General features: G+C 40.1%; 1 protein-coding gene across 1 annotated transcript in view; it reads left to right on the top strand.

Annotated features, from left to right (window-relative positions):
• Nucleotides 1-19056, top strand: part of LOC124545653 (putative ammonium transporter sll0108) — a 103454-nt gene that overhangs the window by 54128 nt on the left and 30270 nt on the right. The window contains exon 6 of the mRNA XM_047124599.1: nucleotides 12970-13154. Coding sequence (XP_046980555.1) covers nucleotides 12970-13154 — 185 coding nt within the window. The remainder of the gene's footprint in view (nucleotides 1-12969; nucleotides 13155-19056) is intronic.

The raw sequence follows: 19056 nt of genomic DNA on the forward strand, positions 1-19056 counted from the left end.
ATTCTGAACTCATAATTTTTGTCCAACTCCCACAGTCTCCTACACCAGATGCAGTTCATTTACTTGTAATCGACTGTCATTATGTATGTGATAAAAAAAGGAAAGGACTCAGACCATTGGGCCTCTAATGATTTCCCCTCATGGTAAGGATATGTTTTAGCTGTGTAGTAATTCACGTTATACATGTAGAAAGTATTGATTGTCAGCTGCCTTAAATGACTGTTGAATGGGAAGAAATAGTTGATGTGTGTCTTGCATAAATTCAAAGGAAGTGGCCTCATTATTTTGGATCCTCAGGCACTTTTTTCTGTTTTTTCAGTAAACTATTTTAAGTGTTGTTATTGGCATACACAAAAAGACCTATGTTGCAGGCATATAATGTGAAATTACAGACTGGCACCCTTTGATTTCCTCACACTCACAGCATTTGAATCTCAGTCTCCAGAAATCGGTTTCCTATATAATTGTAAGAGGCAATTTAAAAAAAAATCGATTTTGAAGACCAGGAGATTTCTGAGTTATGTTATAGAATTTGTAGCTAATTATCGAAATAGCCAGTACCGCATGAAATTTTTATACTAAGAAAGAAAAATGTATTATGTGACAAGTGTTGCAGTGCTACTGTTTAATTTCTGTTATTTACATATGAAAGCAGATCAAACAGTTTTTCAGCATAGCATAGACAAAAGTTCTGTAAGAATTTGAATCAATTAAAGTTGTTTAAAAATATTCTAGCAGTTATAAAATGTATTCTGGTTTTATCCTTTTCTTTATCATCAGTTACTTGAATCAACATACATACAGCATTATGATTCCTTGTATAACAGCACAATGAGTGATGGATAGTTATAAACAAAAGAACCTAGCATGAGGGTGTTGTGATCACAAATATACTGTTTCGAAATTTTTTTTGTTACTACTGTTTAAATCCCCCCATGAACCATGGACCTTGCCATTGGTGGGGAGGCTTGCATGCCTCAGTGATACAGATAGCCGTACCGTAGGTGCAACCACAACGGAGGGGTATCTGTTGAGAGGCCAGACAAACGTGTGGTTCCTGAAGAGGGGCAGCAGCCTTTTCAGTAGTTGCAATGGCAATAGTCTGAATGATTGACTGATCTGGCCTTGTAACAATAGTCAAAACGGCCTTGCTGTGCTGGTTCTGTGAACGGCTGAAAGCAAGGGGAAACTACAGCCGTAATTTTACCCGAGGGCATGTAGCTTTACTGTATGATTAAATGATGATGGCGTCCTCTTGGGTAAAATATTCCGGAGGTAAAATAGTCCCTCATTCGGATCTCCGTGCAGGGACTACTCAGGAGGATGTCGTTATCAGGAGAAAGAAAACTGGCGTTCTACAGATCGGAGCGTGGAATGTCAGATCCCTTAATCGGGCAGGTAGGTTAGAAAATTTAAAAAGGGAAATGGATAGGTTGAAGTTATATATAGTGGGAATTGGTGAAGTTCGGTGGTAGGAGGAACAAGACTTCTGGTCGGGTGACTACAGGGTTATAAACACAAAATCAAATAGGGGTAATGCAGGAGTAGGTTTAATCACGAATAGGAAAATAGGAATGCAGGTAAGCTACTACAAACAGCGTAGTGAACGCATTATTGTGGCCAAGATAGATACAAACCCCACACCTACTACAGTAGTACAAGTTTATATGCCAACTAGCTCTGCAGATGACGAAGAAATTGAAGAAATGTATGATGAAATAAAAAAATTATTCAGATAGTGAAGGGAGACGAAAATTTAATAGTCATAGGTGACTGGAACTCTAGTGTAGGAAAAGGGAGAGAAGGAAACATAGTCGGTGAATATGGATTGGGGCTAAGAAATGAAAGAGGAAGCCGCCTGGTAGAATTTTGCACAGAGCACAACATAATCATAGCTAACACTTGGTTTAAGAATCATGAAAGAAGGTTGTATAAGAAAGGTTGTATACATGGAAGAACCCTGGAGATACTAAAAGGTATCAGATATATTATATAATGGTAAGACAGAGATATAGGAACCAGGTTTTAAATTGTAAGACATTTCCAGGGGCAGATGTGGACTCTGACCACAATCTATTGGTTATGACCTGTAGATTAAAACTGAAGAAACTGCAAAAAGGTGGGAATTTAAGGAGTTGGGACCTGGATAAACTGAAAGAACCAGATGTTGTACAGAGTTTCAGGGAGAGCATAAGGGAGCAATTGACAGGAATGGGGGAAAGAAATACAGTAGAAGAAGAATGGGTAGCTTTGAGGGATGAAGTAGTGAAGGCAGCAGAGGATCAAGTAGGTAAAAAGACGAGGGCTAGTAGAAATCCTTGGGTAACAGAAGAAATACTGAATTTAATTGATGAAAGGAGAAAATATAAAAATGCAGTAAATGAAGCAGGCAAAAAGGAATACAAACATCTCAAAAATGAGATCGACAGGAAGTGCAAAATGGCTAAGCAGGGATGGCTAGAGGACAAATGTAAGGATGTAGAGGTTTATCTCACTAGGGGTAGGATAGATACTGCCTACAGGAAAATTAAGGAGACCTTTGGAGAAAAGAGAACCACTTGTATGAATATCAAGAGCTCAGATGGAAACCCAGTTCTAAGCAAAGAAGGGAAAGCAGAAAGGTTGAAGGAGTATATAGAGGGCCTATACAAAGGCGATGTGCTTGAGGACAATATTATGGAAATGGAAGAGGATGTAGATGAAGATAAAATGGGAGATACGATACTGCGTGAAGAGTTTGACAGAGCACTGAAAGACCTGAGTCGAAACAAGGCCCCTGGAGTAGACAACATTCCATTGGAACTACTGACGGTCTTGGGAGAGCCAGTCCTGACAAAACTCTACCATCTGGTGAGCAAGATGTATGAAACAGGCGAAATACACTCAGACTTCAAGAAGAATATAATAATTCCAATCCCAAAGACAGCAGGTGTTGACAGATGTGAAAATTACCGAACTATCAGTTTAATAAGTCACAGCTGCAAAATACTAACACGAATTCTTTACAGACGAATGGAAAAACTAGTAGAAGCCTATGTCGGGGAAGATCAGTTTGGATTCCGTAGAAACACTGGAACGCGTGAGGCAATACTGACCTTACGACTTATCTTAGAAGAAAGATTAAGGAAAGGCAAACCTACGTTTCTAGCATTTGTAGACTTAGAGAAAGCTTTTGACAATGTTGACTGGAATACTCTCTTTCAAATTCTAAAGGTGGCAGGGGTAAAATACTGGGAGCGAAAGGCTATTTACAATTTGTACAGAAACCAGATGGCAGTTATAAGAGTGGAGGGACATGAAAGGGAAGCAGTGGTTGGGAAGGGAGTAAGACAGGGTTGTAGCCTCTCCCCGATGTTGTTCAATCTGTATATTGAGCAAGCAGTAAAGGAAACAAAAGAAAAATTCGGAGTAGGTATTAAAATCCATGGAGAAGAAATAAAAACTTTGAGGTTCGCCGATGACATTGTAATTCTGTCAGAGACAGCAAAGGACTTGGAAGAGCAGTTGCATGGAATGGACAGTGTCTTGAAAGGAGGATATAAGATGTACATCAACAAAAGCAAAACAAGGATAATGGAATGTAGTCAAATTAAGTCGGGTGATGCTGAGGGAATTGGATTAGGAAATGAGACACTTTGGGGAGCAAAATAACTGATGATGGTCGAAGTAGAGAGGATATAAAATGTAGACTGGCAATGGCAAGGAAAGCTTTTCTGAAGAAGAGAAATTTGTTAACATCGAGTATAGATTTAAGTGTCAGGAAGTCATTTCTGAAAGTATTTGTATGGAGTGTAGCCATGTATGGAAGTGAAACATGGACGATAAATAGTTTGGACAAGAAGAGAATAGAAGCATTCGAAATGTGGTGCTACAGAAGAATGCTGATGATTAGATGGGTAGATCACATAACTAATGAGGAAGTATTGAACAGGATTGGGGAGAAGAGAAGTTTGTGGCACAACTTGACCAGAAGACGGGATCGGTTGGTAGGACATGTTCTGAGGCATCAAGGGATCACCAATTTAGTATTGGAGGGCAGCGTGGAGGGTAAAAATCGTAGAGGGAGACCAAGAGATGAATAAACTAAGCAGATTCAGAAGGATGTAGATTGCAGTAGGTACTGGGAGATGAAGAAGCTTGCACAGGATAGAGTAGCATGGAGAGCTGCATCAAACCAGTCTCAGGACTGAAGACCACAACAACAACAAACTGTTTAAATTCTAAATATATTATCAACTGGTAGCATTACTTATCAAACATTAAAACTTACTTCATTAATAAAAGTAACATTCTTTTTAGCTTTAATTATTGGTTGAATGGAAACAGATTAAAATGTGATGCAGATACGCAATATTCCTTATTATTAGATGAAAAAATTGTACATGTTAGTAATACTAATCAGTCTCTATTTCATTTTCCACAAAGTATTTCATTTTCCACCTCGTGGTTTTTCATTTTGTACCAGGTTTTGATGCACTGTGAATTCTTGCATTTTCATATAAGAAGCAATCAAAACAAATAGTTGTTTTTTATTAAAAATAAAGATTCAGTGTTTGTTAATTACCATTTTTGTTTGTTGTCAGATATTGAATTTAAGTAAAAGAAAAATTTAAAATTTTTAAAAAAGTGATCAAACGTTTGTGAAAAGATTTGCCTAAAAGTAGGAAATAAAACAGATTAGATAAACATTTGATGCAATTTAGAATGACACTCAATATCATGTACAGCTAATGACACATGTCACATGTCTCTCCACTCTATTTTATTTCTTATTCACATAATAGTTAACAAGCTTTTGTCAAATTGTTCTTTATTTTCTTATTTTGTTTAGAAAGTTGAAATATAAAAAATTGAAATATCAGTGACTATTCTATTATTATTACTAGCGAAAATACACACAGTGTGCAGATACATAACAAACATAAATGCAAATACAAGCTGATTTACAGTACTACTCTAATCCTAGTTTTATTATTCACATTGTTCTTTTTATGCAGGTTTTTGCACGATATCTTTTACAGAGATTATTAAACAGTTCGCTCATGCAGTCTTCATTCGACAGGTCGGGTTTCTTATTTTGACAGAACTTGTGAAAATCATGTGTTGCATATCATGTTACAACATTTCAGAGTTTGTAGTTTATCTGTTTCCATTTCTCTGCCATTATGGTGCAAGTTGAGTAGGGATCATTCCAGATAGAGTTGTGTTTTTCTATAAATATTTTTCATGTACTTTTGGAGGCCTTGGCGTTTAGCAACAGAATCTGCAGTCAGATCTTCTATGAAGGCGGTTTCTTACATTAACATGTAAACCAGTCTTGGAGGCACTGTCTTCCCAATGCCCAGGATTCGTTCAATATGGTGGGGTTTAACTTTCTCTAATGTCACATGGTCACTGGCTTTTAGTTTGTCCTACTTTATGTGGATACTGTAAGTTGCTGTTGGTGCTGCAACCATGTTAAATAGTGACACTGCAGTTTTTGTTGAGAGTTATTTTATGCTGCTAAACTTTGTAAATTGCATTTATTGCTGCTTTTGTTCTTCCTTTCACATGAGTGTTGATGAGGTCAGTGTTGTTTGTAAAGTAACTCAGAGATATTTGTATTTTGGTACCACATCTAGTGATTTATTTTGAAGATCTAGAGTGTCTTTTTGTGTGAGTTTACCATTTTTTCTGAAAATTGTCTGTATAATTTTGCTGTAGATTATGTATTACTATTAAAAGAATGTAGAGTAAGAGAAAGCAGAGAAGCTTCAGTTTATTTGATACAGACATGAAAATTCCTTGTTGTAAAATGAAAAAAAGTATATATAAGTGGGAAATTGTATTATCCTACTGCCTTTTGAATTCTTTCACATTGTATCTAGCGGTTGTATGTGACCAGTTCAAGTGACTATTGATACTTTTGCTGTGCAGTGGTTCAAATTTATTAAATACTATGAGGAAGTAAATATTAATTCATGAAGATAAGCATTTATACACTTTCTGATATGTAAATTCTATTTATAATTTACATAACATATAAATTATACTTCTTCAGTGATAATTTAGGACAGGAATATTTAAAGTCACCCTAGCCTCCGTACAACAAAAATTAAGTTTAAATTGTATGGTGTCACCCTATAAATTGCACCACCACTTTTCTTATAAATTTACTGGTACATTTTAGAGTAATGTTCACTACACATGACTTAAAAATACTAATTTGATCTAATAAGTTATCTTTATATGTTGCCTGATGTAACTATAGCTAGAGATAATGGTGTTTTAATGGTTTGCCTGCCTCCACACACCACATAGGCTACAGCCATTAGACATCACATTTTTAAAACCACTCGCAGCTTGTTACAGCCAAGCAACAGACGAATAGCTTCTCAGAAACCCTAACAGCAATATTAGTCAGACAAGGACTGTTCTGCTCTTATGAGAGTCATACAACAGGGCAACGACCATACAAAACTCTATCAATTGGTTCTCAAATGCTGAATTCTGGCAATTGGATCACACATTATTCCTGATTCGGGCTTTGTCGTTACTAAATCCAGTCAATATTTAGAGTCTAGAAATGAGGAAAAATAAATGAGTGAAGAGACAACAACTCCCAAGAAAAGCAAGACACACCAAACGAAATTGTGCGCTCCTCAATTTTTCAGCTCCCACAAAACAGACCTGTAGCAAATGAGTGTCAGTAGGTCCACAAAATATCTGCTCAATACCAACTTCAAAAAAAATAATAAGAAGCAGAATATCATCATCTGCTGTTGAGATCAGTAGTCCTCAAAGGAGGACTAGGCCTAACAAAAATTGGCAATCGCCCTGAAGCCATTGTTGACCAGAAGGAATAAATGATTCAGTTCTTCAAATTTTGTGCATCGTTACATACCTGATGTACAAAAGTAAGGGGAAGGAAAAAAGTATTTTATTAAAACAGCTGCAAAGGTGAATGAGTGGCTGATGTTGCAATTGTCCAGTGTGAGTTAAAAGCAACAGTTGAGATAATGAATATATATTAAGGGTTCAAATTCGTTTACTGATATCTTAAAATAAAAATAAATAATGGTCATATGAGAATTCTATATTTCTAGTTAAAATGAGAAAGATCTTTGTACTGCTGTTAATAGTACAAGGGGTACAATTCAGAAGACCTACTTGTAAACAGTACCACTTTGCATCTCACCACCTATCACAATACATCTTTTAGATCGTAGAAAATTTATTTTTGAAACTTTCAGTACATGCATCTGAGAGAATGGACCATGCATTATTTACATTACACTTAAATAAATAATTTATCAGACTTTGCACAATACCAGTAACACCACTCAGTCTCTTATATCAAAGAGTATTTCATTTTTCACTTTGCATTTTGCATTGTTATACTACACTTAATTCATTATGAATACTGACATTTTTATTGTGGTAAACAATAAAAATAAAAAATTGTATCTTCATTTTAAAAAATGAAGATTCAGTGTTTGTTAATCTACATTTACATCTGTTAACAAACAATAGATTCAAATAAAAGAAAATAAAAAATTGAAATATCGTTTACATGTTTTGTGAAATGATTTGCTTAAAAGTAAGAGAGGAAACAGATTAGAGAAACATTTGATCCATATTAGAATGATGATTGAGATAAATGGTTTTACAAATTCATTTTTATTTTTACTTTTTGTTTATGAACCAGTAAATATAATATTTTGAAATATTGATCACTATTCAGTATTTATTAAGAGTATATATGTCACGAGAAAGCAAATGAGTTCCAACTAATGCTGTAACTTGACTTTTTTTTTTCAATGTGAAAAACATTGACAATGTAGCAGCTGTTCATGTTGTTAGACCTCACAGTGGTCAGTTTGACGCTGCGTTTGTCCATTTCACACTCTTCATTTGCCTACGAAAATTCGGACAAAACAGTTTTCTATTAAATCTGTAATTAAATTTTTCTTATAAACCTTGATTACTTTCAAGTAATTAAACCTTTTTTGTAAAACTACACAGCTGTCTCCCAGTGACATGGAGTGCAGTCATCTATAAAAATTTCAGCGTTGTTTGTGAAAATGAAGTCCATGAATGGCTGCAGATGGTCTCCAAGTACCCGAACATAATCGTTTCCAGTCAATGATAAGTTCAATTTGATCAGAGGACCTAGTCTATTCAACTTAAACACAACCCACACCATAATGGAGACACCACCACCTTGCACAATGCCTTGTTGACAACTATGGACCACGGTTTTATGGGATCAGCACCACACTGGGACACTTCCATCAGCTCTTACCAACCGAAATTGGGACTCATCTGATCAGTTATCTAGGGTCCACCAGTATGGTGACAAGCGAAGGAGAAGCACTGCAGACGATATCATGCTGTTAGCAAAGCCACTTGCATCGATCGTCTGCTGCCATAGCTCATAAACGCCAAATTTCGCCCCACTGTCCTAATCGTCGCACGTCTCACATTAATTTCTGCAGTTATTTCACGCAGAGTGGCTTGTCTGATAGCACTGACAACTTACGCCATTGCTCTCGGCCGTTAAGTGTATGTGCATATCACTATCCAAAGACTTTTTGTCATCTCAAAGTAATTCGATAAATCAGGTGGCTAGTACTAAAACCAGCTGTCACAGAAGGCATATATTTCATTATTTTTGAAAAACCACCAGAGACAAAACAATGATAGTCAAACTGAATGTTGCAAATTATATAGTTGCTCTCAATGTACTTTGTACCACAGCACTATAGTCTTCACACAACCACATGTGCAGAATAAGTTCTTCGTAAGTAGCTACATATGATTGTATGCAATAATATTAAATTTATATCAGAAGAGGCAAATGAGGAAGCAGGAGCTCTTCAAAAACAGTGCTTGAGATGACTGTAGAAACCGCTAACTATCATAAACGCACAATAAAGAGAATGAAGAAGGATGCAGAAAACATAGCTACAAGTACTTCTCAAAGCTACATGGCTTCAGAAAGACTTGGTGAAGGAGCGTCTTTTTTTTTTTTTTTTTTTTTTTTTGTAATATTTTCGAACAGGTTCTCAGGGGAAAGAGACAAATTTTCATATGACCTTTCACTATAAGTCTACACCCAACTGCAGTGTAAGGCTGGGGTGAGCTACTAGTACAGAGATATAACTATAAAAGGATGTAACTATAAAAGAAAAGCGTTTGTGACTATCATTGTTTTGTGTCTGGTGGTTTTTCCAAATGATAAATGTGTGTGAAATCTTATGGGACTTAAGCTTACACACTACTTAACCTAAATTATCCTAAGGACAAACACACACACACATGCCTGACGGAGGACTTGACCTCCGCCGGGATCAGCCGCACAGTCCATGACTGCAGCGCCTTAGACCGATCGGCTAATCCCGCGCGGCGGTTTTTCCAAAATAATGAAATACATGCCTTGTGTGACAGCCGGTTTTAGTGCTCATTTATCGAATTACCTTGAGATGACGAAAGTCTTTGGACAGCGATATGCACGTACACTTAATGACCGAGAGCATTGGCGTGAGTTAGTGCTAACAGATAAGCAACGTTGCATGAAATAACTGCAGAAATCAATGTGGGACGTGCGACGAACTTATCAGTTAAGACAGTGGGGCAAAATTTGGCGTTAATGAGCTATGGCAGCAGACGACCGACGCAAGTGGCTTTGCTAACAGCATGATATCGCCTGCAGCGCTTCTCCTTGGCTTGTCACCATACTGGTTGGACCCTAGATGACTGATCAGATGAGTCCCGATTTCCGTTGGTAAGAGCTGATGGTAGTGTACCAGTATGGTGCAGGTCCCACGAAACCATATGTTGTGTCTAGACAAGACAGCCTAGACACAATGAGAGGAAGCCGAAAGGTACGCGCTTAAACTCACGCAGGCTGGCGTGAGGTCTGAAACAGGATACGTAATGAATGCTATAAAGAAAAGTACGTAGCTGCTGGAATACTTAACTTTAATCCACAATTGGTGAACATTGGTCTTGTTGATACAGTATTATCATCTCAATATAACTTGGTGATGGCGCCTTGCTAGGTCGTAGCAATTGACTTAGCTGAAGGCTATGCTAACTATCGTCTCGGCAAATGAGAGCGTATTTGTCAGTGAACCATTGCTATGAACGTCGGTTGTACAACTGGGGCGAGTGCTAGTACGTCTCTCTAGACTTGCCGTTTGGTGGCGCTCGGTCTGCGATCACTGACAGTGGCGACACGCGGGTCCGTCGTATACTAGCGGACCGCGGGCGATTTAAAGGCTACCACCTAGCAAGTGTGGTGTCTGTCGGTGACACCACACCATATTTGTCAACAAGGCATTGTGCAGGGTGGTGGCGGTTCCAATATGGTGTGGGTTGTGTTTAAGTGGAATATACTGAATCCTCTGATCAAATTGAACCCATCATTGACTGGAAACGGTTATGTTCGGCTACTTGGATACCATCTGCAGCCATTCATGGACTTCATTTTCACAAACAATGCTGAAATTTTTATAGATGACTGTGCTCCATGTCACTGGGAGACAGCTGTTCACAACTGGTTTTAACAACATTCTGCACAATCCGAGCGAATGATTTGGTCACCCAGATCGCCCTACGTGAATCCCATCGAAGATCTATGTGACATAATCGAGAGATCAGTTCCTGCAAAAAATACTTCACCAGCAACACTTTCGAAATTATGGACAGCTACAGGGGCAGTATAGCTCAATATTTCAGCAGGAGACTTTCAACGACATGTTGAGTCCACGCTACGTCGAGTTCCTGCACTATGCTGGGCAAAAGGAGGTTGGTTGATTGATTCAGGGGAGGGGACCAAACATCGAAGTCATCGGTTCCACTAATTGGGGAAGGATGAGGAAGAAAGTTGGCAGTGCCCTTTCAAAGGAACCATCTCAGCATTTCCCTGAAGCGATTTAGGAAAATCACGGAAAAGCCAAATCAGAATGGCCAAACGCAGGTTTGAACAGCCGTCCTCCCGAATGTCAGTACATTCATTGATGGTGAGAAAAGTTATTCATAATATTGGTTTTTTGGGGTAACCGCTGCCACAACTCGCTCGATACAAAACGAGGTCTGACAAAGTAGTAGGAGATATACCACGACTTCAGTCCCCTTAATTTAGTGGTCTTACTGACATTAACTGTTAACACGGTGAAACGTCACTAGTTTACGCTTCATTTAACTGACTGATTAATTTCTACATGTTTAATAATTCATTTTACGCCGAGAGCGTCCTTTCAATGTTTCGTCTAGCTAATTAACATCTGGATTCAAGAATGCTTCCGTGTATATTTTTTCTTCTGTTCGTGTCACACCTCCTCTCTCATCCTTTGCTCCCATGATGTATGTGGATGGATAAACGTAATTATGTATGGAATATATAATAATCTGGGTTAGTCAAAGATGGTAGCAGTAGGGTAGTTTAGCACCAGCATAAAAACGTGAGCAGATTCGGCAGAGAGTTCGTGATTCCAAAGATAGTGGGGATGAGCAGGGCAGAGTTTGTGAGGTTGGTTCTCACTGAGGTCCTACCCCCACCACCTGTTTTTTTGAACGGTTCGCGGTTGGTACTGGAATGCGCCATGTTAGGACACTCTGGCGCCGCCGATTGAACGAGACGGACGCAGGGGTGCGGCGTACGTCATTGATGGTGAGAAAAGTTATTCATAATATAGGTTTTTTGGGGTAACATTGATTATTAAGCATGTTCGGGTGTGAATTAATACATGGGAAACGTTCAGCGATATTTTATTTGTAGAAATTTTTCAGATTAACGTGTTTCAACTAGCGGACTTAGGCGCGAGGTGATTGAGGGCGTGAACCAACGGTTCTTGTTCTTAGGTCCATAGCGGGTAGGTTCATTAATCACAAGGATTATTTTATATTGTTGCATAGTTTTGTTCTGGATATAAGCAATACAAATTTTTCATGATTCAGCGGTTTATTTTACTCGTTTCTTTGTTGTCGAACTTGGCCACGTGTTGCCAGCATTCTTAACAGCAGTCACTGGATTTGCCGTTCGTTAATAATAGTATGAATAGTGTGGAGTCATGAAGCCTGGGCTGGTTTGCTCACGTTGCATTGCGGTTGCATAATACGCGGTTTCAACATGAACTTATCCACGTGGTACTGCATGTGTAGTAAGACAAGTAATGTTTGAGAGAGTGAAAGGTAATATCCTTCCCTACTCCGCGCGTTAAATAGGTGTGACAATAACTAAATGGTGTTAACAGGCCACCATTCAGTAACATTCATTTTCACCCGTTTTAATCATTAGTAGATGTAACTGGCGACGAAGTGTTGTCTATGTTTCCGGTATGACGAGATGCAAGAGATAGTGAATAGATTTCAAGTATGTTTTGTCACAAGGAGTAATAGTTTCCTTAAATGTTTTGTCACAGAGAGTAACAGTTTTCTTAAATATTATCGAAATAAATCAGAATGATAACTGACATTCTCTCTTAGCGTTAGTATTCTTCATCCATACCACTGAGATAATGACTATATTCTATGAATTTTCAAACCAGGCATATCCATTGCATGCATTATGCACTTCATGCGGCTAACTGAATTCGTAGTATCAGAAAAAGAAAGTCTTACCGTCCCCAATGTGCTCGTATTGTTCCGTGGCCATTCACCGATGTTGCGTTATCCATTGCTTCATTTTTAAATTAGAATACTATCTTTTCTAGCGGGTTTGATTAGCCATATCTCAATTTATCGGGCCTAATTGAAAGAATTAGACACACAGCGGTAGAAATGGGAAGCATGGAGCACTGTGTCCGCTTATATTAAAGGGAGATACTTCTTACATGAAAATTAATCAGCTTGACAAACAAGCGGTAGACTTTCAACGGTTGTTAAGATACGGCTTCAGCTGTCAAACTGCACCTTTCCTACCACAAGGTGACCGTTCAGCATTTTATGCGCGCTTTACAATGCCTGACTGTTGTGCTGCCGCAGGCCACAACCGCAGCAGGGACGTGCTGATGCTGCACGCGGGCCAGGGCGGCGTGGCCGGAGTGGTGTCCATGGCGGCCGCCCCTCACGACTACTCACCACCCCTGGCGGTGGCTGCCGGTGCCTCGGCGGGTGCGCTGCTCGGGTTCGTCTGTCGCCCCTGGGACCGCACTGCCATCGAGGACACGGTCAGTCTCTCACAGTACTCCGACTTAGGTGGCGCATTCCTGCAAGTGTACCAAGAGTACCGGTACTCATAAAGTATGGCCGGCCGGAGTGGCCGAGCGGTTAAAGGCGCTACAGTCTGGAACCGCAAGACCGCTACGGTCGCAGGTTCGAATCCTGCCTCGGGCATGGATGTGTGTGATGTCCTTAGGTTAGTTGGGTTTAAGTAGTTCTAAGTTCTAGGGGACTTATGACCACAGCAGTTGAGTCCCATAGTGCTCAGAGCCACTCAAGCCATACTCATAAAGTACAATGAAATTTCAAGCTACGACTATGATTCCTGACGATACTTATTAATCTTCAAAGCAACACACTTTACCCAACAGTGGGAGACTTGTAGACCACTTCGATTGTAGAAGTGTACGTTTATACTTTTCCAAAATAGCCTTGTCATCATTATGCAGGTACCTGCCACACACTGGTTTCTTCGTCCAAAGATAGAGGAAGCCATCACCGGATGCCGTGTCAGTAGTATGCGGTGGGTGAGACAATATTTGACAGGACAAAGAAGCGGCATGTGTGGTTTTACACTGAGCAGACTGAGTTGGGGCATTGTTATAGAGTGAAAACACCGCATTGAACAGCTTCTTGTGATACTTCTTGCAGAAAGCCTCTCCTCTCATCAGGAGATTTCGGTAGTATGCTCCTGTGACAGTTCGTGCCTTAGAGAAACACAGTTCAGTCACATTAATGTGACCACTGCCTATGTTCGATGTCAACGTGCAGTAACCACTCACAGACGGCAGGCGGCAGTACCAGCAGTGAAGGATATATCAATCTTGTTGAGGGGGAAGGGGGGGGGGTTGCAGAATACAGTGATGTTTCTATCATAATGTGAAAACTGAGAAATTTATCTTAGGTCCTAAAGCACATATTCATAGGCTTTCGGGTCAAGACTGGAAGCATTTGCGAAAAGGCTAAATCTCTAAACTGTTCATGCGCCGCCGTGGTTAAAGTATATCATGCATGGCGAAATGGCACTATCCGAAACTGGCGCCGACAAGAAGAGAATGGAAGCTTTCGAAAAGTGGTGCTACCGAAGAATGCTGAAGATTAGATGGGTAGATCACATAACTAATGAGGAGGTATTGAATACAATTGGGGAGAAGAGGAGCTTGTGGCACAACTTGACCAGAAGAAGGGATCGGTTGGTAGGACATGTTCTGAGGCATCAAGGGATCAGCAATTTAGTATTGGAGGGCAGCGTGGAGGGTAAAAATCGTAGAGGGAGACCAAGAGATGAATACACTAAGCAGATTCAGAAGGATGTAGGCTGCAGTAGGTACTGGGAGATGAAGAAGCTTGCACTGGATAGAGTAGCATGGAGAGCTGCATCAAACCAGTCTCAGGACTGAAGACCACAACAACAACAACCGCAACTGGGCATCCACTGAGCGGCAGCAGTTGGTCTTTTCAGATGATCGCGTACTAAGCTCCATCAGACACGTGACCGTCAGCGTGCACAGTCCTGCGACAGTCGTCAGAAGGGTCCAAGCTGGAGGACGCAGCATTATGGTCTAGAGAATGTTTTCGTGGCATTCCCTGGGTGATCTTGTCATTCTGCAAGACACAGTGTATCAACAGAAGTATTTCCCTATCCTCTGAGACAATGTCCAACCCTACATGCAGTTTGTTTCTTCCTAGGCACAATGGTTAAAAAAATGGTTCAAATGGCTCTGAGCACTATGGGACTTAACTTCTGAGGTCGTCTAAGTTCTAGGGAACATAGAACTACACAAACCTAACTAACCTAAGGACATCACACACATCCATGCCCGAGGCAGGATTCGAACGTGGGACCGTAGCGGTCGCGCAGTTCCAGACTGTAGCGCCTAGAACCGCTTGGCCACCCCGGCGGGCTCGGCACAATGGCATCTACTACCAGGACAATACAATGTGTCACACAGTTACGGTGTGCATGCAGCGTGGGAAGGGCACCTGCGTGAGTTTAACATACCCACCTGGCCACCAGACTCCCCTAGATTTAAACCCACTTGAGAATCTGTGCGATCACTCCGATCGGGCTGTTCGCGCCATGAATCCTCAGTCGAGAAACCTAGCGCCGCTGACCACAGCCATAGAGTCAGAAAGGCTCCATATCACTGTCGGTAACTTCGAGAACGTCACTGACTCTCTTCCTGCACGTCCATGTTGCAAACGGTGGTTGTCCAGGCTTCTGACCAGTGGTCACATTAGTGGAACTGGACCATGTATAATATGTTAGAACCACAGTCCAAAAACACTCAGCATAGTCTTCCCCAGTTATGGAATTATTTTAGCCTTTTTCGACGGTCGTTAATCCACATGCTTTCACTGACTGCTTTGCTGCTTTGACTCGGGTTACAGTGACACATTCAGCATTTGTCCATATTGGCGGCTAATAAATCGTCTGAAATGACCTTACACAGTTCCATTGTTTCCACTGATACCTCGGGTCGGAAAGCTTTTTGAATGTATTGCAAGACTCCCTCATACACAAAATTTCCATATATGTTTCTCAGATTAGCCACGAGCCCGTAGAAGGTCACATAGGAGATGTACAGCAAAAAAAAATGCTTCAGATGGGTCTGAGCACTATGGGACTCAACATCTGTGGTCATCAGTCCCCTAGAACTTAGAACTACTTAAACCTAACTAACCTAAGGACATCACACACATCCATGCCCTGTACAGCAAAACTGATTTTTCCTTTTAACCCAAGATTAAAACCGAAAAAGTAAACCGCGTTTGGATTATCTCCTGTTCTGCGCAGTGTTCTCGTCAGTACCGCCGCTCATAGCAGATGTTATAAAGCATTGGTAAAGTTTGGAACAGTAAAACCTCTGATTAGGTGGCTATTATTAGACGTGCGGATAGAAAATGTACATTAAATAATAGTCCGAGTCGCCATTACAATGCGCTTATTTATAAACACCTTGAACTAATACAAAATTACTGAAACTGACATATTTAATTTCATAGAATAATCACAACCAAAACGGAAACGAAACTTATTCTACGCTTGCATAATCAGTGCAGATCATTTTAGGAGATTGCTAAAGTAGTCGGGAGACATAGATCAACGCTTCAGTCGATCACAGATTGTTTCTGCTTAATCAAAACGGTGAGAAACCAGCCGCGTACCACCCTCGCTCATTGACCTATGGAGACTTTTGGTTTATCGAGAGGAAAATAAAGAATAATGCTAAAATCGATGCTCCTAAGTTGGGTGGGGAATTAGGGTCGAGGAACAAAACCCTATGTGCCAACATAGTCAGTAATACTTGCTAGAAGTTCGGATATATTGGCTGGCAAGAAATTTTGAGTTAGTGCACAGAATTGGAAGAAACGTCTTCATTTTGCTCAGGAGCACGCTTTCAAGACGGAAGACAACATGAATAGCTTTAAATTTCCTGATTAAAGTAAATATTCAGGTCGGATGGCAGGTGAATGGTGTGGCATAAACAACGTGCACATGACGCGGCAGAACCTTTGCCCGTGGTAAAACGCAGTAAGGGTTCCCTGATGTGTGCTATACGAGTGATGCAGGTGTTGGAAAACTACATTTTAGAGAGTGTACAATGGATCATGAAATATACAGCGTGTAAATTTTAAGTTGACAAACCTGAGTAACTCGAAAAATAATCTTCACAGGAAAAAAATGTGTAGAATCCAAAATTGATTATTTTCGAGGGGGGCATCTGCTAGTGCTAAAATTAGCACACCACCCCAGCACCCTGGGGGTGGGGCCGGAGGCAACTTTAAAATTTCAAATTGGAACCCCAATTTTTTATTGCAGAATCAGATTCTTCATAAACTACGTAAATTTTGTCTTAAACATTTGTTTTGATTCTTGGTAGTTGGCGCTGTAATTCAAGAAAATCTATGTTCTCATTTTTGCATGGAAAATGGTTACTGATAAATAAAAAATACTTATTTACTTCGTAAATTTTGATTCGCTAAAGCTAAAACTCTCCCTCTCGCCCCACAGGGTGGGGTTTGAGAGAGAGGAATTAAAAGTTTTACAAATGTTGGCCCAAATATTAATCTTGTCTGCAGATTCGAATAAGTTTTGTTTGTTTCGTGGTCAGCATCTGTAAAACTCTAATTCCTCTCTCTCAAACCCCACCCTATGGGGAGAGAGGGAGAGTTTTAGTTTTAGCGAATCAGAATTTATGAAGTAAATAAGAATTTTTTATTCATCCATAACCATTTCCCATGCAAAGTTGAGAACATGGATTTTCTTGAATTACAGCGCCAACTACCAGGAATCAAAACAAATGTTTAAGACAAAATGTAAATAGTTTTTTTGTGTAGAATCTGATTCTGCAATAAAAAATGGGGGTTCCCATTTCAAATTTTAAAGTTACCTCCCGCCCCACCCCCAGGGGGCTGGGGTGGCCGGCTAATTTTAGCACCAGCAGATGTCCCCCTCGAAAATAATCAACTTTGGATTATACATATTTTCTCGTGTGAAGCTTATTTTTCGAGTTATTCTGGTTTGTCAACTTAAAATTTACACCCTGCATATCAACATCTCAAAGAAAATTCTGAAAGCTAACGCCGAAAAATTAGGTCTCTGGTGAAATTACATCTGACCAACTGGAAATACGACAATCTGCCTCCTGTGCAAAACACCGAAACTACTCAACTCCCCTCCTTATATATTAATCCCATTAACACCCATGGAAAGTGGTGACAGGGTAACAGCTGGTCTTAAAACAAACTCTTTAAGATGAATGGGACAAAATTCCAACCTCTACGGCAACGAACTTAAAAGGACCAAGCAGTAATAAGTCCAGAGGGACCATTAAATATTATTTTTTTTTAAATTTAAACAATGTCTTCATGCCTTAAAAGTCAAAAACCATGAGTGGACGAATACTTTGTGAAGTAGCTTTTGTATGACATTTTCTGTTTTGTTAACCTTGTTATCGCTATGGATGTATTTTGTTCCTTACTTTAAAAAAAAAAAAGTGTGAAATCCTATGGGACTTAACTATTGAGGTCATCAGTCCCTAGGCTTACACACTACTTAATCTAAATTATCCTAAGGACAAACACACACACCCATGCCCGAGGGAGGACTCGAACCTCCGACGGGACCAGCCGCCCAGTTCATGACTGCAGCGCTGAGACCGCTCGGCTAATCCCGTGCGGCTTTTTTGTTTTCAATAAAAATTATTTACTGAGGAACTTAACAGACAGTTGGCTCTTCGGATTTTGTGTTCGCTCCTTCTCACGTGCCCCAGACTTACTTTTTTTAAGAAATATACAACTACCTTAATATTTTGTGCTCTCGCTGAACAGAGACATATGGCGTGTGCAGCGTCGCTGTCTGCTTGCTACCCGTGGGAATTCCCCCCACGCACCCACCCCTCGCCTCCAACCCCCGATGCATCGCTGTACCGTGTTGCATCATTGCTCACGACAGCAACTTATTCAGTTTACATGTTGCGTCAAATATACTTTGAAAAATGGTAAATAAAACGTGTCTGGAACAAGAGGAACCCCGCAGGGTGTGTGAAGTCACAGAACACAGCGGGCGGCGATGTGCAAGATTCTGGAAACTCAACCGTGAGTGATTTTCACTTTTGCCACCAGCACCTCGATTGTGACACGATGGTATTCGAGAAGTAGGGTTTTCACTTCTCTTGTGATTCCTAGTACTTGACAGAGACAGGGTCCGACACTTTTTTCTTCATCATTGTGCCTTGACTGGCCACAGTGAAAAATTTGCATCACTTAACCACTCTGTCACATGATGGTGGATTGTTGTCGTACATGTCCACAATCTTAGAATGGACTGTGCAGCGTTGTTCCCCCTGCAATTCAGAAAATTAATGACAGCAAGATTTTCAATCAGCCGCGCCATTTCGTTTTTAC

This window comes from Schistocerca americana, chromosome 8 (assembly GCF_021461395.2).
Source record: "Schistocerca americana isolate TAMUIC-IGC-003095 chromosome 8, iqSchAmer2.1, whole genome shotgun sequence".
Lineage (NCBI taxonomy): Eukaryota > Metazoa > Arthropoda > Insecta > Orthoptera > Acrididae > Schistocerca > Schistocerca americana.